The following is a 26,790-nucleotide window of genomic DNA, read 5'->3' on the forward strand; positions in this document are numbered from 1 at the left end:
TTATAGCATGTTTGCATGGATGGAATAAATGGGATAAAACCACTGGACCTTTTAAATTGGCATAAATATTTCTCTCTGAAACTAACAATTCTTTCCACCTTCAATTTCTTATTTAGGGATCTACGGCAGGAAGGTGTCCGACAGGCCCATGGTAACTGGTTCCGTCTCTCCTTCGTCTACAACCACTATCTCTTCTTCGCCTGTATCCTGGTGGTGCTACTGGCCATCATCCTGTACCTTCTGCGGCTACGTCGGATTCACCACCGACAAACTCGAGCCTCAGCCCCATTGAACTTGCTGTGGATCGAGGAGGTGGTACCCATGATTGGGGTACAAGTCGGGCCATGAGGCTGGGCAGGTTCAAGGAAAGTTCAAATACCCCAGAATTGCTGCCCATTGAATTCCACCACTTTCTGGTACTGGCCTCAGATGCTGCTTTGCCTGACTTTGTGGATATTTGGCCTTGGAATTTCTACTTCAATATCTACTTTAATTCCTTCTCAATATCCAGGTCCTCTTCTCTGAAGAGAAGCTGTAATTTAGCCTGTGAAGAACTAAATGAGAGACTGGTGCTAACAAAGGGGACCAACTTTAGTCCAATTGAAGCATGCTTCTGCTTCTTTATCTGAGAGATCTGGTGTGCTCCTGGGATCGAGACTTTTCTCCCCTTGCTTTAAGCATGAAGTTCAGCACTGGGCATGCTGAAAGCCTAGCTGAAACCAAACTTGGGGCATCTGATTCAAAGCCGAAGACGTTCTACCAAGTGCAGCAGCCCCTTCTTTCTCTGTAACAGAGATATCATTTATGTGGAGATCCACAGCCTTTAATAGGCCTCCAAGATTTTTGCAGATCAGCAGAACAGATAAGAATTTCCAGGCAACCAAAATAACACAACTTCTTTGCTTACTCGACAAAGAAGCCACTGTGAATTGTGGCTCAAGATCCCTGACATCCTGTTGCTGATATTAGTTAGATTTTAAAAGGTTAGAACCCTTCCTAAATGAATGGTCCAGTGAAGATTTTAACAATATATTTTATGATGCCTCATATGACCAGAATTGAAAATTTTTCCATGTCTCTGTGGCTCCGAGGCTGTTTGGGCATTAATTTTTCTTTTGAGCCTTAAGGGTGCTTGTAGGGATGGAGAAACTGGGATGGGGATTGGGGACCTGGATTTGTCTGGTCACTGTCCTCTTGGCTTGTTTTTACAAGTCCTTACGTGGGAAGATTCAAGAGTTCTTTTATTTCACTGCTAAGATCAATATATAGTTTGGGAAGGGATGCATCTGGTTTGTTTTTAAAGAAGGAAAGAACAGTATCAGGATAGCGGGCCAAGGCAATAAAATCCAAGCTCTTATTTATTAATGTTTTTCTGAGAAATAGTAGTTTTCTCAGTTGGGCTCTTGGAATATTTGAAAAGAAGCAAATCACAAACTTTGGAATAGACAGATAAATCTGTTAATAATCCACCTGGCAACTTTCAGAATATTTCCTAAGAGATTTCTCAGTCATAAACAGCATTTCCATTAATGGGGACAGGGGAAAAGCCATAGTAATTACATTTTTATCCACTACCCTTCAGGATCTTTGCTTCCTCTCTGCATTTAGCCTTTAAATTGCACAAGGATTTCTTTTTCATCCCCCATGGAACCTTCTTTATACTTTAATCTTTCCTCTATGTAGCCTTAAATGTCCTGCTTAAGAATATGCTCCCAGAGTTAAAAGAGTTTTCTTTCTTTGTCAGCTTTGAGTTCTAGGATTACAAGAGTAAGGGAAAAGTCCTTGACTTTAAAGGAAAAAAAGTGGAATTCTTAAAAAATAAATTTCATACTGAGAGTAGAAAGGAGTTAAGTGCTTCATAAAACCAAGAAAAATAAATCCAGATCCTCCTGGAAATAAACTGAGATGAAAGTAAGTATACTTAAAGTAGGTGAAAAGATGATGAGTCTTGAATCGTTTTCAAATTAGATAAAAATGGATCCAGCAGAGTCTTACAGGTTCCTTTGGAAGAACTTTTAACTTTTCATTAGGGCTTATGTCTCAGCAGTTTAATTTTTAAGATTTCTAAGTTGCCTTGATTTTCTTTGACTTCTTATCTTTGTGTCTGTACTGTGAGCGAGCCCTTGCCTATGAATGCTGCTTATAAATAACATCATAGTATGTTTTTGCTAGCCATTGCCTACTCAGGTAACTCTTTTCCCTCACCTTTGTTTCCAAATACCATTTTTGGTTTTCTTATTTTCTTGTGTGATCTACTCAATGATCTTCTCCAAAGCTACCTAGCTAGCTGGCTAAGAGTGATCACATTTGTGTGCTCAGAATGAAATTGAAGCATGGAGGAGGCAGTGATCAGTCCAATTTGAAAGCTCTTATTAAGTTATTCTTCATCCTCGTTATGATGATAATAACTACCATTTGCAAAGCACTGATTGTGTACCAGACACTCCATTAATAATTTTATGTATGTTATTTTAATCATCATGACAACCTTTCAGATTGGTATTGTTCTTTTTATAATTGAGAAACTCAGGATACTTGTTTATCATTTTTTCCATATAAATGTATTTCTTATTCTTAATTTAGTCTGATTTTTTTTAGTGTATTTTATCATGTTTATTATTTTAATATTATCTAGGTTTTATTATAATGAATAAGGCATCTGAGTTCCATGGTATAAAAATGAGGACAAGTTTTTGTCATACCCCTCAGAAAAAGAGTATTTGCTCTTGGGTCTGGCTCCTGTGCTTCTTCCATTGCTCCCAGTTAAAAATTTTAAAGGAAATCTTATTCACTAGAAACAGAAGCAATTTATCCCTCGCTGAGGATAAATGGTGAGGGCCAATAACTTCTATATATTGCTTTCTCAAAATGAAATATTCTTGCATATAGAATCACACAGCCTTATCTTTTAACCCTCTTTTTACCCTCAGTTTTTCAAGGTATCTATTTGCATTTCTGCATTGAGTGGTTTTCATGTGAAAATGATTATGATTCTATAAAATTCACATTCCACTAGTTTCTTTGAGTCTTGCCAAGCAATCTTCCTTACAACAGTAACAGCAAACCTGAACTATTCCAGTGTTTTAATAGGTCAGAAGTGTCAAAATTTAGTCAGTGGTTTATAGGAGTAAGGCTTATGATTCTTTATGCAGGCACAACCCATCACTTTTCTGAATTCTTATCATGAATTATTCTTATCACCTAATTATTTGGCATTACATTCACTTAAGTTGCAGTTAATTCTAATCCAAATTTTATTGGGTTGGTGCAAAAGTAATTGCGGTTTTGCATTTTTGAAATTTGCTGTTTGATATTGGAATACATTTTTAAATATGGTTATGTTATGTCATTTTAATGCACATTTTTTGCTTTTTTTTATAATGACTTATTACTTGCTGTTTATATTTATTTTAAACTAGGGAAATGATGTTAATTAGACAAAAAAGCAAATTGGAGCAATTCTTTTATTCAAGTTGAAAATGAGTTGTAAAACAGCAGAGACAACGTGCCCCATCAGCAATGCATTTGGCCCAGGAACTGCTAACGAATGTAGAGTGCAGTGGTGGTTCAAGAAATTGTGCAAAGGAAACCAGAGCCTTAAAGATGAGGAGCACAGTGGCTGGCCACTGGAAGTTGACAGCGACCAGTTGAGACGATCGTCGAAGCTGAGCCTCTTACAACTACACGAGAAGTTACTGAAGAACTCAACGTCAGCCATTCTATGGTTTGGCATTTGGCACTGGCAGCAAATTGGAAAGGTGAAAAAGCTCAATAAGTGGGTGCCTCATGAGCTGACCACAAATCAAAAATTGTCGTTTTAAAGTGTTGTCTTCTCTTATTCTATGCAACAACGAACCATTTCTCAATCGTACTGTGATGTGCGACAAAAAGTGGATTTTATATGACAACGATGACCAGCTAAGTGGCTGGACTGAGAAGCTTCAAAGCACTTCCCAAAGCCAAACTTGCACCAAAAAAAGGTGGTCTGCTGCCAGTCTGATCCACTACAGCTTTCTGAATCCCAGAGAAACCATTTCATCTGGAAAGTATGCTCAGCAAATTGGTGAGATGCATCAAAAACTGCAACACCTGCAGCAGGCATTGCTCAACAGAAAGGGCCCAATTCGTCTGCATAACAATGGCTGACTGCACATCGCACAACCAACACTTCAGAAGTTGAACGAATTGGGCTACAAAGTTTTGCCTCATCTCACCATATTCACCTGACCTCTCACCAACCACTTCTTCAAGCATCTCAACAACTTTTTGCAGGGAAAATGCTTCCACAACCAGCAGGAGGCAGAAAATGCTTTCCAAGAGTTTGTCAAATCTTGAAGCATGGATTTTTATGCTACAGGAATAAACAAATTATTTCTCATTGGCACAATGTGTTGATTATAATGGTTCCTATTTTGATTAATAAAGAGCTGTTTGAGCTTATAATGATTTAAAACTCATGGTCCAAAACCGCAATTAAGTTTGCAGCAACTAAATACCATCTCTACTTTAGCTCCTTGAATTGATTTTCCTTGGTCTAGGAAATTTTAATCACTTTCCACCAACCTTCTATTTATTCTTCCAATATTATCCAAAGTATTCTGCCTCTGTCCTCCTTAGCCCAAGTGCTTTCTTTGACTTCAAAGGCCTAAGTTCAGTCGCTAAGTCATGTCTGACTCTGCGACCCCACGGACTGTGGCACACTAGGCTCCTCTATTCTCCACTGTCTCCCCAGTTTGCTCAAATTCATGACCAAAGGCTTTAGGCAATGATTATCAAAATGTGGTTGACTGAGTCTGCCATGCACTTGCTAAGCTAGTCATTTTAGGCATTAACATTTATTATCATGTCCATATTTATATTTTTGAGGTACAGTAACTTCTCACTGGTTATGGATTCTAGCCCTGGCTTTGTCATTATGTAGCTCAGGAACCCCAGGCAAGTCACCTGCCCTCTCTGGTTCATTTTTCATCTATGACTATGATTGGAGGCCAGTTCCAAAGGGAGAACAGTTGGCATAAGGAACTAAAGGCAGAGAAGTGATAGAGTAGTTTCAGGAAGAGGGCTGTGGCCCTTGGTTTAGAAGACCAGGCTGCCCAGAAGAACCAGTGGTCAGGTCATCTCTTACTTTACTCATAACCCATGAAATAAAGGTTGGTGGAAATGGAGTTTCCAAAAGCAACCACAGTCAGAGAAGGAGATTTTTTTAATTGAAACTTAAGATTTGTTAACCCCAGTAGTTTTATGGATGATGAAACTGACACTCAGAATGTAGTAATACATGCAAATGAAATGCTCATTGATAGAATCTTCTTGCAAGACTGTGTTTCAACAAAATATATATAATATAGCTGACTGCAGCTAATCATGCTCAGTCTTTATAATTGTTTCTGATATTCATTTGTGGTTGCTCACATTTAGGAACAAAATATGAAATACTTTGTCAGAAATAGTATCAGGTTTTCAGTACATCCATTCTGGCTTCTTTAGTTAATATATCCAAGCAACTCGTGTTATGGTTTTACCATCTGTTATTTAAGGTATAAATGTTTATTAGAACTACTTTAAGGAACTTGGTTGTATTTATGGGGCAGTTCCTAGACTCCCTTACCCAGTGTGCCATTTCTTTTTGCTGTTTTTAAACTTCTTTCAAACCAATTCAGAACTAGTATCTAATTTTCCTTTTTCTGTGGTATGCAATGAAACTTCAGTTGGAATTAAGAATTAAGGTAGAAGTAGTAGCAGATGTTTCAAATTCTCCCAAACTAGTCTCTGCTGCTGCTAAGTCACTTCAGTCATGTCTGACTCTGTGCGACCCCATAGATGGAAGCCCACCAGGCTCCCCCATCCCTGGGATTCTCCAGGCAAGAACACTGGAGTGGGTTGCCATTTCCTTCTCCAATGCATGAAGGTTATGCTAATTTCATAGTCCTGCACTAGAGCCATATGGTCAGTCAAACTTGCAAGGATTTGTTGGTATTACAAAAAATATTTGTTAAAAAGACTTAAAATATCTGCATAGACTTCATTTGTATTAGTCCATTAGTATATATTACTAATGTAATACTAGTATATATATACTAATATATATTAGTTTCCTTTCCCCTCTAATATTTCACTATTTCTCATTATTATTATTAGAGGGACAGAGGAGGAATACATTTGTTGACTTTCTCTGCAAGTCTGAGCAATAGTATCGTTTAATTTGGAAAACTGAATCATTTGGAAAACTGAATCATTATTATTAGAGGGACAGAGGAGGAATACGTTTGTTGACTTTCTCTGCAAGTCTGAGCAATAGTATCGTTTAATTTGGAAAACTGAATCATTTGGAAAACTGAATCATTATTATTAGAGGGACAGAGGAGGAATACGTTTGTTGACTTTCTCTGCAAGTCTGAGCAATAATATCATTTAATTTGGAAAACTGAATCATTACCCATACTACAAGGGCTTTCTACTTTTAAAATGTATTCAATTGTTGCTTGCCATTTTTATGACGACCAAAGTTGAAAAAAAAATTTCATAATCCCAGGATGAGTATAGCCATGCATGCAGGATGACTTCAGGCAAGCTGAGGCTCTCCTTTTTAAGTAGTGCAGCTACTCATAGGTCTTCTAGCAGCTGATCACTCCTCTCCACTTCTCCAGGTAAGGCAGCCCTGCGACTCTCTGAAGCAGCCCCTCCTACAGAGCACCTGCCAGTTGAGCCTGTTAGAACTGCTGGTGGTGAAGGCTCTGCCCCCTAATTAGCTTCGTAAAAGTCTTTCTCTGCAGGCAAGAATCGCAACCACTTTGATTTCTGGAATTTGTTGTTGTGTTTGAAATTTTTATTCTATAATCCCCCTTTAGCTGAAGCCTTCAAGTATACACCTTATCTCCTCCATGATTTCCGCCTTGAGCATGAGATCCTGCAGTGCTGAAAGGCATCTTTTTATTATGACCTCAATGAAAAACTCCCTTCTTGCTTTCAAAAACCAAAGGCTGCCTGTATGGCATTACTTTGGGGGGGGAGGGGTTGCTTAGTTTGTATGTTTTTCTAACACTTAACATTAAATAATAGTTTTGCTCAACAGTTATTGAAACTCTGATACTGTTAAGTCAGTGTTGAACAGAATACACAATGCATATTAGAGAGGGGTTGCATTGTCCCTTCGGAGAAGGCAATGGCGCCCCACTCCAGTACTCTTGCCTGGAAAATCCCATGGGCAGAGGAGCCTGGTAGGCTGCAGTCCATGGGGTCGCTAAGAGTTGGACACGACTAAGCGACTTCACTTTCACTTTTCACTTTCATGCATTGGAGAGGGAAATGGCAACCACTCCAGTGTTCTTGCTTGGAGAATCCCAGGGACGGGGGAGCCTGGTGGGCTGCCGTCTATGGGGTCACACAGAGTCGGACACGACTGAAGCGACTTAGCAGCAGCAGCAGCATTGTCCCTTACGCAGGGACATGGCTATATATGTTACATATACCAGTATACAACCCACCATCATGCCAGGACCATAAGAATTGCTGCAGATAAACTGGTTATCCTATTATTGTGATCATCAGTGTTGGTCTTTGCAGCAAGCATCACTTTTTGTTGTTGTAAGTTGTTGGACTCTTGCAAACCTCATGGCCTGTAGCCTGCCAGACTCTTCTGTCCATGGGATTTCCCAGGCAAGAATCCTGGAGTGAGTTACCATTTCCTTCTCCAGGGGAGCTTCCTGACCCAGGGATTGAACCCAAGTCTCCTGCATTGGCAGGCAGATTCTTTACCATTGAGCCATCAGGGAAGCCCAGCATCACTTTAGGCAGTGGCTAATAATGACCCTTGCCACAGTGGGCCGCATTTGTCAAAGTAAGTTAAAAGATATTCTGCATTAATTAAGAAAGCGAGGGATTTTAATTTCCTTTGGTATTTTAAAACCAACTGACAGGATTGTTGGCTTTTGAAAATATTAAAGGAAATTCATTCCATCTTCTGGGTATGATGACTTAATTTGAAAGCAGTGTCTGGGACATCAGTCTGTAATCATCCATTTTCCATTTATTCATACAATATTTGCTGGTATGTGTCTGGTGCTGGGAATAATGCAAACAAAATAATTCAGATAATATCCACTCACCAGGAGCTCAGAGATGGGCATTAATAAAGTTATATCACTAAATGCAATCAGATCTGTTTTTCCAAACTTACTCATCTTTAATAAAAAAAATGAAGTAAAACATCTGCAACTTGAAATTATTTAATTCATTTGGTGCTTTTTGGGGGGGGGGAGGGAACAGTAGCATCATTAGCATATGGTTCTTTGAGTTGGATCAGATTGCCCTCTCCAGACTCAATTATTAACTAAGAACAACCTTAATTTGGGGATCAGGAGATGATAGTTTGGGAACCTGCCTAGTGACTGCAGCTGGCTGTCTTTAGAGAATTCTATCTGGAAGAGGTGATACCCCGCTGACGCACTAACCAGTATCAACACAGTGGATTAAATGAGATCGGGTGAGGTGGAAATTTGGAGGGAATGGGAATAAGCTGGTCAGAACTTTCTAACGTAAGTAGGGTACTAGGGCTACTAGTGGTTCCCAAACTTGTCAGCACATCAGAATCACCCAAGGAATTTGCTAATTATGGCTTTCAGAGATTGTGAATTAACTGATCATTGCTAAGGCTAGGGTCAGGATTCTGAAAGATTCTAATGTGAGAGAAGCTGGGAACCACTTCTGGGAACAGCAAAAGCTGTTTCCTGGCCAGGATTTTTATTAACAAAAAAATCAAAGACAAACTGCTACTTCTATTTTGCTAAGAACCACTTGAGGATGATACACTGTTGGTCACACTGAAACCCAGAGGATACTGGAGTTGAAAGGGAACTGTGATCATCAGTCTAGCAGCTGTACAGGGGCACATCTTAACGTCATTTTTGGCTCCCAGATCTGTTTAGCCTGCATAATGTTCTAAAAAACTTGAGACCATTCACATAAAAATCTGGATGTTTGGTTTGTCTGAAAAGTCGGATCTCACAACTGGACCCGCAGAGCAGCAACAGGTTAGCACTCAGCAGAGGTTTAGCCCCTTGACGGGCACCTGCTCTCTGGTTCACCTGTTTGCACCAGCCTGCCTTAGCAGGCATCTGATTTGGTCCAGGTGGCTCCTACCTTCTACAAAACTAAAAACTAACTTTCTACAACTTTTACCCACTGCTCGCAGCTCTGCAGCACAAAGGAAGCTCATTCCTTCTGCAAGAAGGGGCTTCAACTTGTCAAGGGCAAGATTCTTGCTGTCTCTCTAAATGTTCTCCAGCTGAATACTCCTAGTTCTTTCAAGTATTCCTGGTGTGAAACGGGTTCTGGACTCCCTGCTGTCCTGGTTCCTGCCTCTTGATACATGCATGCTGGTGAGCGTCCTCCTTAAAACATGCAGTACCCAGAATACAATGCAGCACTTGCGGTGTGGTGTTCTGACTATGGCTGTGACACTTCTAGTCACAGAATCTCCACAGCACTCGTTTCTACCAGCGTCATCTCACGGTGGTTCATACTCAGCCTGTGTCCAACTGAAGTCCCTCAGCCTTTTTTTAGATGAAGATGATAAGCTCGTTTTCTCTATCCTAAACTTACATAACCTATTTAAATGAAGATGTTACATTTATGACTGGTTTAATTTCATCTTGAAGATGTCACTCTGGAGCTGTTTTGTGATTGTCATCTATTGTATCAGCAATGTTGGGTTGCTCCATCCTCAAATATGGTCTTTGTGATGCCTTCATCCAAATTGCTGATTTAAAAATGTTGAATAAGACAGAGCCCTGTGAACTATCAACAGAGGCCAAAATCACACCAATTCATTAGTCAGTCATTTGTTTAAATAAACAAAGAGATGTCCATGTACTACACCATCAAGACTGTATTTTTCTTATCCATAAGGCTCTTAGGAAACCCTTTCAGGAACTGATTTATACTATTCTCCATTCATCTCATGTAGTGATGATTAACAGCCCTATCACAAGAGAAACGAGTTAGTGCTTTCCCCCGTTTTGAAAATCAAGACACGAGAAGAAAACAGCTATTTCTTGCTGAAGCCTATCTGACTTTAGGGTATGCCAATCCATCCATTTGAATCTCTACCTGATGGAAGTACAGTTGAGATCATAAGAATTTCTACTCAGGCAGAATCCAGAACTCAGGTCAAGGAAACAGAGATTATGCATGTAGAACCAACAGCTTGTCAACATTTGAGAAAACTGACACAGAACCTGTTAAGAAGCAAATGATAGACAATTCTTTCTCTACGTTAAATCTGATTTTCAACAGATTTAAAAAGGAACCTTAAACATAACCACACTTAATGACTTGCTTGATCCAGTAGATTGTCCCCAAAACAGGCAAAGAATTTAAATAACTTGACCAACTTGGAAACCACCTGGTATGCCAAGGTCCTCCTCTCAGAAAAGCTCCAAGTCTTGTGCTGATGATCTCTCAAAAGCACAGTTTCAGTCCTAGGAAGCTGATCCTCTGAGAATTATTTTGGGACTCTTCGGAGTTCATTCATGAGCCAAAGGGCAACACTGAGCAGAGCCAGGGAGCCCGACTGGTGAGTGGCAGCCAAAGGAGTTGGGACATACATCAGCAGAGTACTAATGCCCAAGCCCACCTGTCACAAAGAAAAGCAAGCAGTAAGCCAAGGAGGAAACACACATTCAGAACTGAAATGACTGGCATGGATAACCAGACACAAACCCTCCACACTTTCCCATGAGAACTTTAAAGAATATATTTTAAAATTTCACAAGGAAATAGACTGACAACAAAAGAAATTCAAATTAGATAAAACTAAAATTCCCCCTAATTATCCTTCATCTAGCCCTGTTCTCTTCCCCAAAGGTAGCCACTGTTACCAGTTTCTCACACTTGTATTCTTATATACATGTTTAAATAAAAACATAACAGCTTTTAAAAAGTAGATTGCTCTGTCATTTGCTTTTTTTTTCACCTAACAATGTATGTCTTGAGATCTTATTATTTTAAACTGCTGTACAGTATTCCACAGTATGGCTATATCATAGATGTTTATTTAGGTGCTTTCTAATTTTTCACTTATCACAGTAATTCCATAATGAATTTCCTGGCAACAGCTCTTTGTGCATTAGAGTATCTCCAGGGCAGGCAAAAATAAGCCAATGTGGTTGATCAAAGGACTAAACATTTTAACACTTCAAAAAATATTGCCAAATGCCCTCAAAAAAAAGCTATAACAAAGCATGCTCTTACCAAGAACATACAAATGTATGTTTTCCTATACCCATGCCAATACTTGATTTTTTTTTTTCATTTTTTTCCAATCTGACAGGTACAAAATAGCACACAGTGCTTTAATTTGTTCCTCTCTGATCATGAGTGAGGCTAAAGAGTTTTTCATATTTACTGGCCATTCATCATTTCTCTTGTGAGAATTGTGTCTTAATATCCTTAACTTATTTTATTTTCTGGTTGTTCATCTTTTAGTCTATAATAAATATTTTCTCCTAGCCTGTCACCTTTCTTTTTAAATTTTGTTTTGGAAACACCTTCAGAATCAAAAGAAGTGGCTTATACCTGTGTATATGCCAAAGCTAGCAGAGTGGTGGCTGCTATCTTGGTCCTTCGAGGAAGGGGAATTCTTCGGGAGAGGAAGTAGAGTACTGTAACGGCAGTAACTGAAGCGATGCCCTGTAGGGTAGAGAGAGTCTCATCAGGTGCCAAAAAGAATGTCCTACCCCCTGGTTTCTGCTCACCTTACAGCTAATTCCCCCAGATCCACTGAGTAACTACTAAACACTCCCCTCCCAGGCAGAGAAGCACCTGATGACTCAAGCTCTTCCCTGCTCCTCTTCTGCTCGCCACTTCAGTACAATGGAGGCGTGGCTCCACTTAAAGTTTCTGCACTTTATACACACTGACTGTCTCTCAGCAATCTTACCCACCTTCCAATGTGGGTGTCTGCCTGGTGGGGCCCTCAGGTTTTAAATTACTCTTTGCATCAATTCAGTTCAGTTGCTCAGTCGTGTCGGACTCTCTGCGACCCCATGAACCACAGCACACCAGGCCTCCCTGTCCATCACCAACTCCCGGAGTTTACCCAAACTCATGTCCATTGAGTCGGTGATGCCATCCAACCACCTCATCCTCTTACTTATCCCTAATTTTATCTCTATTCTAATCCTGTATTGTTAAAACAAGGCTGACCCCAGCACATGAGAGTTACTATTTTCCTGGGCTATGAGTAGAGGAGGTGGTGATTCTTCCAGTTAGTGTTAAAAAGATCTAAATTTTCCTTTTCATTTCCACTTTAGAAAGAGAGTCTGGAGCTGGCAGTAGGATTTCCGACCTTCCATGATATTGAGGAAAATGTTTTCTATCATTTTCGATACCAATTTCACATCTTTTTCTCTTCATAGCCATCCAATTTCAACCAGACTTTACTTATTCCAAAATGCTGTGTGGCAGTGGGGACTGACCCCGCACAAAGTAACTTGCCTTAGCCCCAGCGTTCCCTCTGGATATGAGGCCCCTGGGCCCCTCTCTCTGGGTGCCCTACTGTTACCTCAAGCTCAACGTAGCTCAGTCTGATGACATCCTCTGTCCCTAGCTCAACACTCATTTCAATAGTCCCATTCCTGCTGGTGTGTTTTAAACACGGCACAGAAGAAACTCTAGGATCGCCTTTGATCTTTCTTCGCTTCTGTTCCTACAGCCAGTCCTCTAATCACAACCTCTTTCAGATTCATCCTCAAGTCCGGGTCCCACCATGAAGCCCTGAACCTCGTCACTCTCGCAGCGTTACTACAGCAGCACTGCTGCCTCTCCGGGCCTCCCTGCCCCTCACCTTTCCCTGGGCTCTGATTCACCACGCCCAGGCCACCAAGCAACCCTAACATGGCTCATAGTGGGTCCTTAATAAACATTAGCTTAAATAAGATGAGGGGCATTTATGATGCTCTTAGTTCCTTGGGGTCTTGGTGCAGCCCTGATGGCTATGTGTTCAGCAACCACTGTCTTTACACTCTACTTGGCCTCACTTCTGCTAAAATGACTCTTCTCTGCATGTGCAGGATTGAGGAGAATTAACTTTAAAAAGCTGGCAGTATCCTGCAAATCAGAATTTGGCTAGAGGCATGTGGATAGTTAAGACAAAAACATCACATCAGAAAACTGGTACTAAATTTCTTCTAAAAAGAATTCTAGTACCCACTCTACCATCTCAATGTTGCTAGCAGTGCTTCAGACACCCAGAGCCTGTGAGAAGCTCCTTATGTGTAGTAGCCAGTAACCGCCAGACTTACCAGAACCCGGTGATCAAACTGCACCATGGTGGGATTCTCGAAAACATTCCTCAGGAGAGGGGAGAAGGTAAAGAGATCCTCTGGGATCCAAGATTCTCCCATCTTGGGGAAGGAGTTGTAAACAAGTCCAGCATCCAGCCCTGCCACAAAAGCCCCTGGGTTCCAATAAATAATATTTATTAAAATGAGAGAAAGAAGAGATCAAATACTAGTTCTAACATGAAAGTGAAAGTTCCCTTTGTGACCCCATGGACTGTAGCCCGCCAGGCTCCTCTGTCCATGGAATTCTGCAGGCAAGAATACTGGAATGGGTAACCATTCCCTTCTCCATGGGATCTTCCTAACCTAGGGACTGAACCCGGGTTTCAATCTGCACTGTAGGCAGATTCTTTACCCTCTGAGCCACCAGGGAAGTTCTGACATAGAAAATGTTTATTATCTCAGAGTTAGACAAAAGGAATAGTCAGAGAATAGAAAGATCTACAGCAGGGGTTCTCAAACCCTGCTGTATTCACCATGGAATACACCATGGAAACTTAAAAAAAAAAACTTGCATCCTCACCTACTTCCACCCCAAGATTCTGGCATGCCTCCCCTAGAGGGTGGATGAGAAGCTCTAGAGAGAGGAATATTTGGAAAAGTTCTTTTACTGACTGTGATATGCATTCTCCTTACTGCCTTGCCTCCCTACCGCCAACTGATCTATTCTGGAACTAGTTAATTTACTCTTTCACGTCAAGTTTCCACTTAAATGTCACTTTATCAAAGAGATCTCTCCAATAATCCTCTATAAGATAGCACTCCCCAACCCCACGTCTATCCCCTTATCTTGCTTTATTTTCTTTGCAGCACTCAACATCATCTGGCATGTTATGGGTTTTATTTATCTGTCTTCCCCAAGTGCTCAAAAAAATCTTATAAACTAAACCCTGGATAAACACACAAAGAATTTAATGGATGACTGATCCATTATTTATGATCACAGAAGATTCAGGTATGTTAAATCATATTCCTTATTTTTCTAAATTGCATTTATAAAGTCAAAATTCATGTTCTTCCATCAAAAAAAGGGGGAGGGAGATTTGGGTGGGATCACTGGTTTGATGGTTTTATTTAGAGCTGTGCTGTCCAATCAAACTTTCTGCGATGACAGAAATGTTCTATATCTGTCATCCATCCAGTCAACAGCTGCAAGCCACCCACTGTGGTTACTAAGCACTTGAAATGTGGCTATTGTGACTGAGAAACTAAATTTTATTTGCTTTTAATTAACTTAAGCTTCAATAGTCACATGAAGCTAGTGATTATTGTACAGGGCAGGTCTAGAGTACGAAAGGTAGAGCTGTGATTTAAAGAATGAAAGAGATCTGTTTTAGTCTCTTTGCCCCAATAAACTCCTCACCTAAAGCCCATCTTTGAGGGCAGGCTTTTGTCTGACCTCTCTTGGTATAATGTAATAACAATAATGTTTATATGATAACAACAGCTAACACTTACATAGCCTTTGCTACATGTGAGCTGCTAAATACTTCACATATATTACTTCAACTATTACCATCTTCCCCATTTTATAGATGAGGTCACTGAGGCCCAGACAGGTTACACAGCTTGTCCAAGGTCATATAGTTTACAGAAGGTAAAGCCAGGATTTGAACCTAGAGTTTGGATCCAAGTACATGTTCAATATTTTTGTTCAACTAACTGAAAAGCAGGATTTGGGGAAGGAAGGAATAGAAGACAAGAGTGTAAAGATGGTGGGTATGAGAGAGGCAGGAGTGAGAAGGAGATATAAAGATGCAGGAGGAGAGCATTAGGCAAGAGATCCCACCTGAAGATAAGTTAGGCCACCTTTGTTAAGAAGAGTCCTACCTGAGAGAGCTGTAAGGAACACCAGGCCTGCAGTTCCATGAGCAAACCGTCTCAACCGCAGGAGCTGATGCGTCTCAGTCAACTAAATGAGAAAATTGCCAGAGACACTGACTGCAGGAATTAGGAAAGGCAGCAAGCTCTCCAAGGACCAACTCCAGGGACAATCTGAGGCCAGATCTTCTCTGACTCCTAGACTAAGTTAAGCACTCCCAGAAGACATTCTACTTTATCTAAATTTTATTAAATGTATACATTTACTATTTGTCTTCCCTGCTACCTTGTAAGTTTTGTGAAGACAGGAACTGCCATTTCACTTGCTTACTACAGTAATCCTAGCCCAGTAGATGGCATATAGGTATTCAAATACATCGTTCAGGAATGGAATGATTTGCATTGTTCAGGGAAAGCCATTTCACCATGGTTAAAATGATGTGACTTAAGGTAAAGAACTGGATTTTCATGTCATGTGTAATATTTAGTGTTTAGCAAATATAATCAGAATAAAAACTGTAGAGAGAGTAGAGTAGAGTAGAGATTCTTGCAGTTAGTGTTTTGGGTAAATTGTTTTTATTTTACTGTAGCCAGCTTGTGATAATAATTAGTAAATCAACAGATATTTAGCAAGAACTTTATACACAGGCAAAATGAGCACACATACGCATTAAGGAAAGATACAAAGGAAAGCCAGAGTGCTGCCCTCAAACGATTTACAATCTAGTATGTGAGGAGTTAGGTACCATTACTAAGATTTCATAGGACAGTGTATCAGCACTGGCCATTAGAAATTTCTGTGATGATAGAGAAGTTCTACTATCTGTGCTGCCATTATGTGGCTATGGAGAATCTAAAAAGCAGCTAGAGCAAGTGAAAAAAATTTTTAAGTTAATTTTATTTAAAGTTTAAGTAGATAACAAGTTTGTTTATACAAAGTTATTTTTACTTAATTTTAATTAGAATTTAAATAGCAATAGTGGCTAGGAGCTATTGTGCTGGACAGCACAGTTCTATATGGTTGACTATCATCTCAAATCCTTTCTGTAATTAGTGGAATATAAATAAACAAAAAGAGAAGAACGATTAATAATTAAAAAGTCATTGGTAACCTTTAAGAGTACCATTCAGTTAGGAGTACTTAGGAGACTATACTAAGTACTGTACACTTGATATGCCAAGTGTAGGAGTCAATGTGTAGACGGATATGGATGGGGTGGATGGGGAAGCCGGATGACAAGAAGTGGAAAAAAAGAATGGGTTGTTAGCATGTACAGCTATAGATGTAGATTAGTTTTAGAAGTCTGGCTTTGAAAGTAAGAATAGGAACTAGTCAGATGTCAATCACCTACTATACCAATGTTTCAACCCCATCTGGCTTCCCTGAGGGATGAGTGCCAAGTCAACAACTCCTGTTCTTACTGGGATCCAGATCACTGGCTCCAGGTACCTACGAGATGATTCTACTTAAAAGTCCTACTATCAACCTAAACCTCACTCCATGAACAGGTTATTCAGGCCAACCATGACTTTGACACCTAAAATAATATGCATTTTAAAATGTATTTCCTTTTAATCAGCATACAGAGAAAATACTTTTAGGTGAGATCACTATGGTTTACTATATTGTCAGATCTGCTGAATGGTAGGGTCCCCATGGAAAGAATAAACAACTTAACATGGCTTTTGTACGCCACTAAGGTCCACAAGCAACTGTCATTCTGGCCTTCCTCACCTCTCCACCCATCATCCTGTTGGGAATCAGAAGTCAAGTTGTCAACTTCCAGTCCCCTATAATGAAAAGGACATCTTTTTTGGATGTTAGTTCTAGAAGGTCTTGTAGGTCTTCATAGAACTGTTCAGCTTCAGCTTCTTCAACATTACTGGTGGGGACATAGACTTGGATTACTGTGATAGTGAATGGTTTGCCTTGGAAATGAACAGAGATCATTCTGTCATTGCTGGTATTCATTCCTTCTTATTGCTGGTATTCATTCCCTCTTTTACTAAAACTCATATGTTTTCATCTTTTTCTTGATAGGCAATGCTGACAAAATATTTGGCTCCTATACTAATTATCCTTTGAATAAGCCACTCCTGCCCCAAAGCATAAGTGCAGGTTTTACTTTGCCATCCTGAAGCTATCCAGAGTCTCAGAGTTCATTGTTTCTCTAAACTTTGGTTATATCCAGCTTCTATTAAACTGAACGATGTTGCTAAGGGAATGTATGCGTTTTGACATGGAACTTCCATGTAGGAACAGAATTTCCATCTCTGACCCTGTCCACATGTGTGGTAAACAATACAGACTGACTTTACCTTGTGCTGAGGAAGCAGCAAGGAGAGCGAGGTCCATAAGCTGGCACAGTAGAGCACAAGGGCTGATCCCAGATGGGCAGCAAGGCGGTACTGACTGACTCGAGGGATGTCATGGGAATCTGGTTTTTCTTCTAATCCACTTTTTACCATATACCATCCCAACAGGCCCTACAATCACAAAGAAAAAGGGTAAACAAAACAAGATTGAAGCTGTCTATACAACTTGACTCCCTGAGAAAATGAGTATCCTCTGACCCCTCCTTTCCATATGCTCCCACAATCCCTAGGAACCCAGGAATTGAGACCTACCCAATTTCCACATACAGCACCATAAATACTTAACCACTGTTTAGATTAACATTTTATTGGAGTAGAAGCCTATAGTCAAAGCTGTGGTTTTTCCAGTAGTCAGGGATCGATGTGAGAGTTGGACCATAAAGAAGCTGAGAGCCGAAGCACTGATGCTTTTGAACTGTGGTGTTGGAAAAGACACTAGAGAGTCCCTTGGACTCAAGAAGACCAAACCAGTCAATCCTAAAGGAAATCAGTCCTGAATATTCATTGGAAGGACTGATGCTGAAGCTGAAGCTCCAATACTTTGGACACCTGACGCGAAGAATCCACTGGTAAAGATCCTGATGCTGGGAAAGACTGAAGGCAGGAGGAGAAGGGACGACAGAAGATGAGATGGTTGGATGGCATCACCAACTCAGTGGACACGAGTTAGAGCAACTTCTGGGAGTTGGTGATGGACAGGAAAGATTGGCAGGCTGCAGTCCATGGGGTCACAAAGAGTCAGACACGACTGAGTGAATTTAATTGAACTGAAGTAGAGCCAAATATGATGGCTACTCCATTTCTTCTAAGGAACTCTTGCCCACAGTAGTAGATATAATGGTCATCTGAGTTAAATTCACCTATTCCAGTCCATTTTAGTTCACTGATGCCTAAAAAGTTGACATTCACTCTTGCCATCATAGTCAACAAGAGTCCGAAATGCAGTACTTGGATGCAATCTCAAAAACGACAGAATGATCTGTTCATTTCCAAGGCAAACCATTCAATATCACAGGAATCCAAGTCTATGTTCCCACCAGTAATGTTGAAGAAGCTGAAGCTGAACGGTTCTATGAAGACCTACAAGACCTTCTAGAACTAACACCCCAAAAAGATGTCCTTTTCATTATAGGGGACTGGAATGCAAAAGTAGGAAGTCAAGAAACATCTGGAATGACAGGCAAATTTGGCCTTGGAGAACAGAATGAAGCCGGGCAAAGGCTAATAGAGTTTTGCCAAGAGAAAGCACTGGTCATAGCAAACACCCTCTTCCAACAACACAAGAGAAGACTCTACACATGGACATCACCATATGGTCAATACTGAAATCAGACTGATTATATTCTTTGCAGCCCAAGATGGAGAAGCTCTATACAGTCCGCAAAAACAAGACCGGGACACGACTGTGGCTTAGTTCACAAACTCCTTATTACCCAATTCAGACTGAAAATGAAGAAAGGAGGGAAAACCACTAGACCATTCAGGTATGACCTAAATTAAATCCCTTACGATTATACAGTGGAAGTGACAAATAGATTCAAGGGATTAGATCTGATAGCGTGCCTGAAGAACTATGGACGGAGGTTCATAACACTGTACAGGAGGCAGGGATCAAGACCATCCCCCAAAAAAAGAAATGCAAAAAGGCAAAATGGCTGCCTGAGGAGGCCTTACAAATAGCTGTGAAAAGAAGAGAAATGAAAGGCAAAGGAGAAAAGGAAGGATATAAGCATCTGAATGCAAAGTTCCAAAGAACAGCAAGGAGAGATAAGAAAGCCTTCCTCAGTGATCAATGCAAAGAAATAGAGGAAAACAATAGATTAGGAAAGACTAGAGATCTCTTCAAGAAAATCAGAGATAGCAAGGGAACATTTCATGCAAAGATGGGCACAATGAAGGACAGAAATGGTATGGACCTAACAGAGGCAGAAGATATTAAGATGAGGTGCAAGAATACACAGAAGAGCTATACAAGAAAGATCTTCATGATCCAGATAATCATGATAGCATGATCACTCATCTAGAGCCAGACATTCTGGAGTGCGAAGTCAAGTGGGCCTCAGGAACCATCACTATGAACAAAGCTAGTGGAGGTGATGGAATTCCAGTTGAGCTATTTCAAATCCTAAAAGATGATGTTGTGAAAGTGCTGCACTCAATAGGCCAGCAAATTTGGAAAACTCAGCAGTGGTCACAGGACTGGAAAAGGTCAGTTTTCATTCCAATCCCAAAGAAAGGCAATGCCAAAGAAGGCTCAAACTACCACACAATTGCACGCATCTCACACGCTAGTAAAGTAATGCTCAAAATTCTCCAAGCCTGGCTGCAACAGTACATGAACCATAAACTTCCAGATGTTTAAGCTAGATTTAGAAAAGGCAGAGGAACCAGAGATCAAATTGCCAAAATCTGATGGATCACTGAAAGAGCAAGAGAGCTCCAGAAAAACATCTATTTCTGCTTTATTAACTATGCCAAAGCCTTTGACTGTGTGGATCACAACAAACTGGAAAATTCTGAAAGAGATGGGAATATCAGACCACCTGACCTGCCTCTTGAGAAATCTGTATGCAGGTCAGGAAGCAACAGTTAGAACTGGACATGGAACAACAGACTGGTTCCAAATCGGGAAAGGAGTACACCAAGGCTGTATACTGTCACCCTGCTTATTTAACTTATATGCAGAGTACATCATAAGAAATGCTGGGCTGGATGAAGCACAAGCTGGAATCAAGATTGCTGGGAGAAATATCAATAACCTCAGAGATGCAGATGACACCACCCTTATGGCAGAAAGCAAAAAAGAACTAAAGAGCCTCTTCATGCAAGTGAAAGAGGAGAGTGAAAAAGTTGGCTTAAAACACAAAATTCAGAAGACTAAGATCATGGCATCCAGTTCCATCACTTCATGGCAAATAGATGGGGAAACAGTGGAAACAGTGATAGACTTTACTTCTTAGGCTCCAGAATCACTGCAGATGGTGACTACAGCCATGAGATTAAAAAACGCTTGCTCTTTGGAAGAGAAGTTATGACCAATCTAGACAGCATATTAAAAAGCAGAGACATTACTTTGCCAACAAAGATCTGTCTAGTCAAAGCTATGATTTTTCCAGTAGTCATATATGGATGTGAGAGTTGGACTATAAAGAAAGCTGAGTGACCAAGAATTGATGCTTTGAACTGTAGTGCTGGAGCAGACTCTTGAGAGTCCCTTGGACTGCAAGGAGATCCAACTGGTCCATCCTAAAGGAAATCAGTCCTGAATATTCATTGGAAGGACTGATGTTGAAGCTGAAACTCCAGTACTTTGGCTACCTGATGGGAAGAACTAACTCATCTGAAAAGACCCTGATGCTGGGAAAGATTGAGGGCAGGAGGAGAAGGGGACGACAGAAGATGAGATGGTTGCAGGGCATCACTGACTCGATGGACATGAGTTTGAGTGAACTCCGGGAGTTGGTGATGGACAGGGAGCCTGATGTGCTGCATGCAGTCCATGGGGTCACAAGGAGTCGGACACGACTGAGTAACTAAACTGACCTGAAGAGCCAAATACAGAAAAGGACACAAACGTGTATTTTGGGCAAAACCTTTTGGACAAATTCTTGACATAATTTAACATTATGTAAATAGTGAAATATGAAAGTAAAAAGACAGGTGATTTGATAAAAACTTAGACTGTGAAAGCTTTGGAGAAGCTTGACAAAGATAACTGCTTAAAAACAATTATTCTCATGTTAGGTGGGAACAGACAATTATTAAGTTTGTGGGAGGGAAAGTCATAAAAATCTGTAAAGTTTTTCAGGCAAATTGGTTTGCCAGTGTCTAAATTTCTACTCCTTTTTTTAAAAAATTATAATGAAAGTACATGCTTAAGTGCAAAAGTTTAAGGTATGTATTATTATTCTACGATTCCCTGTTTAACTGACTCTTCATTTAACCAAACTGTCAGTTCTAGTCATATCTGATAAGGCACAGCCCTTTCACGCCAACCCTCCCCAGCTAACAGAATCATGTCAATATAAACATATGCTCCTCAAGGTCTTTTTGGCTATTTCCTTCCTCCTTCACTATTACCCTAGATGTTCTAATTACTTTGATTTCATCTGCCGAGCACGCTGGAAGATGAGGGCGTTCACAGTGTGATCTGCCAGCCCCCACTTTCTTCCTCCTAAAACCCTATCTGCCATCTTCAATTTTTGCCTCCCTTAAAGTCTGACGTAAAGTGTTTTTTTTTTAAATTTTAAAACAAACTTTTGTTTCACCAACTATCCCTAGTTTCTATTAGATTTTTATTAATGTCTAACTCTATTATCTGTTTCTATCCCTTCTATTTTGTCTCTTCCATCTCCCTCCTTTATTTCTAATTGTGAGTTGGTATTCTTACCACTTTGATTTAAATCAACAAATTAGCTTCCTCCTGACCAAATTTTGATATTTCTTCAATGCTCTGAGACTCTCCTTTAGAGCCTGTATATCTTGACACACAGCCTACAGAGGTTAGACAACATGCCCTATTAGGTGACAAAGCTGGGCCTTGAAGCCAGGCCTATGACACTAAAATCCACGTTCTTACCTCCTTTGTTATACTGTTTCAAAGATTACTTTACTAAAAACTATGCCCACTAGGAAGCTCCTGAGAACATTTCTGCTTTCCCAAACCCGAGTAAATCTCACCTGGAAGCAAACTAAACCACAGAGGGCAAGAACACGTCCTTTCAGGCCACGGGTGAGCCAGCCCTTTTTCCAAAAGTAAGCAGCAGGCAGGATGTATGCGAGGCCTACAAGGCGACCCCACATTCGGTGTGAGTACTCCATGTACCAGATGAACTTGAATTCCGCCAGCGTCATATCATGATTCAAGCTGGGTGAAAAGGGAAGTCAAAAATAAGAAAGATCCATCTGATTTTTATTTTCTGATAGAATGCAGGAACATTCTTGGTTTTGAAACTTGACCAGTCTGCCATCTTCCTCATCAGCCACCTCAGAATCACTTTGGAAATGGAGGTTTAGAGTAGGAAGCCTGCTAAACATACCTAAATCAAATATCAAAGAAGAACAGAACCTACTGTTCTGAAATGTTTTAAATAAGAAAAAGATTGAGTGGATCTACTGGGATGTTTACCCAATTTTCTATAATACTTACATTTTAAATTCTGGAAATTGCTGATATTTTTGGAATTCTGCTTCCCATTCCTCTTTGCTTGTGGGTGGCTTCATCTCCTTTATTAAATGCCAATCTACCATTGAGAGGCCAGACTCTGTCAACCTTAAGATAGGGAAGAAATTTGAGTGTATGTGTTAAATTTCAGTGTGTATATGTGTGTGCACCACACTCGATTACTCATAAATGGTTTATAGTAGTAAGCAGATCTGAACTTGACCCCTATAAAAGTAAATGTATCATTTCATTGTTTCCTCTTTTGACAACTTGCTCTCTTCTTACTGCTTAGAATTTTGTCAGAAAGAGCTGCTATCAGGTACAAATTTCTTTACTCCTTGTTTTATTTCATTAAACTCTCCTTACTTCTTTCACTAGCATTCCCTGACAGATAAAATCAACCCTTAGACGAAAGAAATGTGCCCAAAGTGCATAGCCAATATTATTTACACAAGGGGAAGAGACTGATACAGATATAAATCAGTTGAGGTTACTGAGTGAATTTAAAGACAATAAAAATAAAAACTTATTGATTACAGCCTACATAACACATAAGGTAAGGGCACAGGGAATGCAGAGAGAATTTGAGGAAGACATACTTTAATAACACTAGAAAGTATTTTCACCAAAAGGGGTCAGGGTTCCAAAAGTAAAAAAGCCGACTTCAGGTCTGAGGCAGGATGTGTACAAGACAAGCCTGGAACATCTTACCCAGAAAGCAAGGGATCAGAGTTTACCAGGCTCCTGTCAGAAAGACTGGAGTCAATCTGAAGAGGTTCCCATTGACTAAAGATAGGACAACGGGAGCAAATCATCACCACTGCAATGGACTGAAACAAATCTAATATATTTAAACCTATGAGCTCATTAATACTTAAAAACTCACTTTATTGGTCACTTTTGGAAAATGCTTGGAACCAACTTATTACTTTGAAGATTGATACATAAAGGGAAAGGAATTAAGTGTTTATCCTGCCTTTCCTAACATGTTGTACCTCAGCATAACCAAATCACTGATGAGAGAAAGTCTTTCTTTATAGTTGAGCTAATAAAATACCTATTACAATTTTGCAACTCTAATGAAGTAATAGATTTAGGCAATGATCATCAAGGGCTGTTGATATCTTTAACAGACACCAGATATTTATGAGTGACCCAGTCACCTATGAAGTATTTTGCTCCCTGTCCCCAACCTGAACCCAATCAAGCAACAAGTCTGTCTACAGGAAATACGGGGGACAATGTTGTTGCTGTTCAGGTGCTCAGTCATGTCCGACTCTTTGCAACCCCATGGACTGCAGCACGCCAGGCTTCCCTGTCCTTCACTACCTCCCGGAGTTTGCTCAAACTCATGTCCATTCAGTCGATGATACCATCCAACCATCCCATCCTCTGTCGTCCCCTTCTCCTCCTGCCTTCAATCTTTCCCAGCATCAGGGTCTTTTCCAGTGAGTCATCTCTTTGCATCAGGTGGCCAGAATATTAGAGTTTCAGCTTCAGCATCAGTCCTTCCAATGAATATTCAGGGCTGATTTCCTTTAGGTTTGACTGGTTTGATTTCCTTGTTGTCCAAGGGACTCTCAAGAGTCTTCTTCAGCAGCACAGTTCGAATGCATCGATGCTTCGGCACTCAGCCTTCATTATGGCCCCACTCTCATATCCATATATGACTACTGGAAAACCCATAGCTTTGACAATTTGGGATTTTGTCGGCAAAGTGATGTCTCTGCTTTTTAATATGCTGTCTAGGTTTGTCATAGCTTTTGGAACATGTTAAATACCATAAATGCTATTAGCAAAATCCAGACCGCGAGAAACTACAAAGTACAAATGACTTGGGTTTCTTCAACAACAGCAAAAAACTGCAAAGGGTGTAGGGGAGGTGGAGGGAGTAGAATCCAAATCTATAACATCTCTCTATAGATTTAAAGAGACCTAAGAAACATGCATGGGCTTCCCAGGTGGCGCTAGTGATAAAGAACCCGCCTGCCAATAGAGGAAATGTAAGAGACACAGGCTCGATCCCTGGGTCGGGAAGATCCCCTGGAGGAGGGCATAGCAACCCACTGCAATATTCTTGCCTGGAGAATCCCATGGACAGAGGAGACTGGTAGGCTACAGTCCAAGGGTGGCAAAGCATCGGACATGACTGAAGCAACCAAGCATGAAGCATGCACAGGAACCAACAGTGAGATGTGGAACTTATTTGCATGTAATCCAAACAAACTGTACACAAATTTTTGTGACAAATCTGAACTCTGATTGTAGGGGGAAATATACACAAACAATGCACAGCTAACAGTTAAGACCTGAACCAGTCTTTATGAAGGGCTTCTACAGCATGCATGCATTAATAAAATCCTAAACTGTTCTATGGTGGGGCAAGCCATCAGACATGTTCCTTCTATAGGCCTCAATTTCTGCATGCTAAAATGTGGGAGCTAGATTAGATGATTTCTAAGATCCCTTCCCCCTCCGTCATCCTGCATGTCTACTGATGATCCAAACAGCTGACTATGAACAAATTACTCACCTTGTTACTCCACCAAGAATAACTGCTCCAGCCACTGTCCCGCTGCAGACCAGGAGCCATCGGCCCACCACCCGCTCAGCAGCCTTTGAAGGGAGAGACACTGTACCCCTTCCAGGTTGCAAAGCTACATCGGAGATAGTGCTGTATTGCCCTGGCCTCAAGGGGCGCCTGATTCCACAACTGCAACCACACTAAGGATCAAGACAGACAAATTACAACTGGAGAAAGAGGAAAAGGCTTCACTCCACTGCTACTCACACAGTCTCATTGTGTCTGGTATAAAGTACCCTGGTCATATTTCCACTGCTACTGTCCAGGTAAAACATCATCTCTTATCTGGGCTGCATCTACCCCCAACTGGTTTGCCTGCCTCCAATCCATCCCCACACTACATGAACCTTCTGTCTCTCATATTTCTCCCAGACTTGACTCTACACCTAAATATGGATTAAATAAGGATTATTTTCTTTCTTTTATATGATTTTTCTCTAACTGGGGTTCTACTTGTCCCCTGACTGACCTATCACAGATCTCAGCTTGGATGTCACCTCCTCTAGGAAGTATTCCCAGACCCCCCCTACACATGTGCTGGGTCACTCTCCCAGCACACTATACCTCTCCATCTCACAGCAATGTATCATTTAGCACACAGAGGTTGTCTCTATCTCCCACTAAGCTATGAGCTAGAGGACAGCAGTGTCTGGTCAGTCTGGCTTCTACAAACTTCGTTTCATACACAGTTCCTTTACATAACAAGACCTTAATAAAGATTTGACAAATGAGTTACACACAAATGAACTGTGACTTTCTCTAGGGCAGGAGACTTGATATTTTATCTTGCTTCCACGACCCAGGGATCAAACCCGAGTCTCCTGAGTCTTCTGCATTGGCAGGTGTATTCCTTACCACTGAGCCACCTGAGAAGCCCAGTTAACTAAGTAACTTTAGACAAATTAAGCCTCCATTTACTTCTCTGTAGAATGGAGTTACAGTCCCTAACCTGACTACACAGTAGCTTTGAGCAGAAATCAAACATACGGGTAAAAATCACTGAGCTTTTACTATGTGCTAAACCTCTGTGTATATTAACACAACACTTATGAAGTGCTATTATCCCCATTTTGCAGAAAATTAAATGGAGGCACAGAAAGGTTACCCAACTTGGCTAAGAGCACACAGCTAGTAAGTGGTAGGTCCGGATCCGGACTCAGGAGCCCTAGACACAATGAAATGCCTTGTGAACTTCAAGGAGCTAGAGAAACGTGATGTGTGAGGATATCTCTTGGCCCTTTCACCCCATGCCCGCTTCCGCGACTCAGTGCTCTGCAGTGCAGTACCTGTGTTCTAGGCGCCACTCTAGGAACCAGGAACCGGAGACACGGGCTCCCCAGCAAGGCCGTCAAGGGCGTAAAGAGTAATCGCTGCATACTATAAACAGTGCCCAACGGCCACCTTCAACCTCCTGTGCTCTCTGGTCTCCTTTCTCCGTCACCAGCGGAAGAAACACTTCCGGGTCACACAAACGAGCTCCTCCTCTTGGGAAGGCCGGAGCGAGC

The 26,790-nt window shown here is 40.8% G+C and overlaps 2 protein-coding genes across 7 annotated transcripts in view; one reads left to right on the forward strand and one right to left on the reverse strand.

The window, feature by feature from the left end:
* The window catches only part of ENTPD7 (ectonucleoside triphosphate diphosphohydrolase 7), a 52,231-nt gene extending 46,650 nt beyond the window's left edge, over nt 1-5,581 (forward strand). For 3 of the 6 annotated variants that reach the window (XM_055560577.1, XM_055560580.1, XM_055560575.1), the window contains one exon: nt 117-5,581. In XM_055560577.1, the coding sequence (XP_055416552.1) occupies nt 117-348 (232 nt within the window). In that variant the 3' untranslated portion in view covers nt 349-5,581. The remainder of the gene's footprint in view (nt 1-116) is intronic. The other 3 variants (XR_008707153.1, XM_055560578.1, XM_055560579.1) reach the window with 3 other exon arrangements.
* Nucleotides 5,582-8,159: 2,578 nt separating this feature from the next.
* On the reverse strand, nt 8,160-26,762 carry LOC129636841 (cytochrome c oxidase assembly protein COX15 homolog). The gene is made up of 9 exons (XM_055560581.1): nt 26,572-26,762; nt 25,235-25,425; nt 22,687-22,809; nt 22,218-22,404; nt 17,481-17,648; nt 15,171-15,252; nt 13,302-13,456; nt 11,575-11,688; nt 8,160-10,633 (listed from the first exon to the last, which is right to left on the reverse strand). Exons 1-9 carry the CDS (start codon nt 26,659-26,661, stop codon nt 10,502-10,504), a joined length of 1,242 nt encoding a protein of 413 aa, XP_055416556.1. The 5' UTR covers nt 26,662-26,762; the 3' UTR covers nt 8,160-10,501.
* Nucleotides 26,763-26,790: the final 28 nt, after the last annotated feature.

The sequence above is a fragment of the Bubalus kerabau genome, chromosome 22 (assembly GCF_029407905.1).
Source record: "Bubalus kerabau isolate K-KA32 ecotype Philippines breed swamp buffalo chromosome 22, PCC_UOA_SB_1v2, whole genome shotgun sequence".
NCBI classification, from domain to species: Eukaryota; Metazoa; Chordata; class Mammalia; order Artiodactyla; family Bovidae; genus Bubalus; species Bubalus kerabau.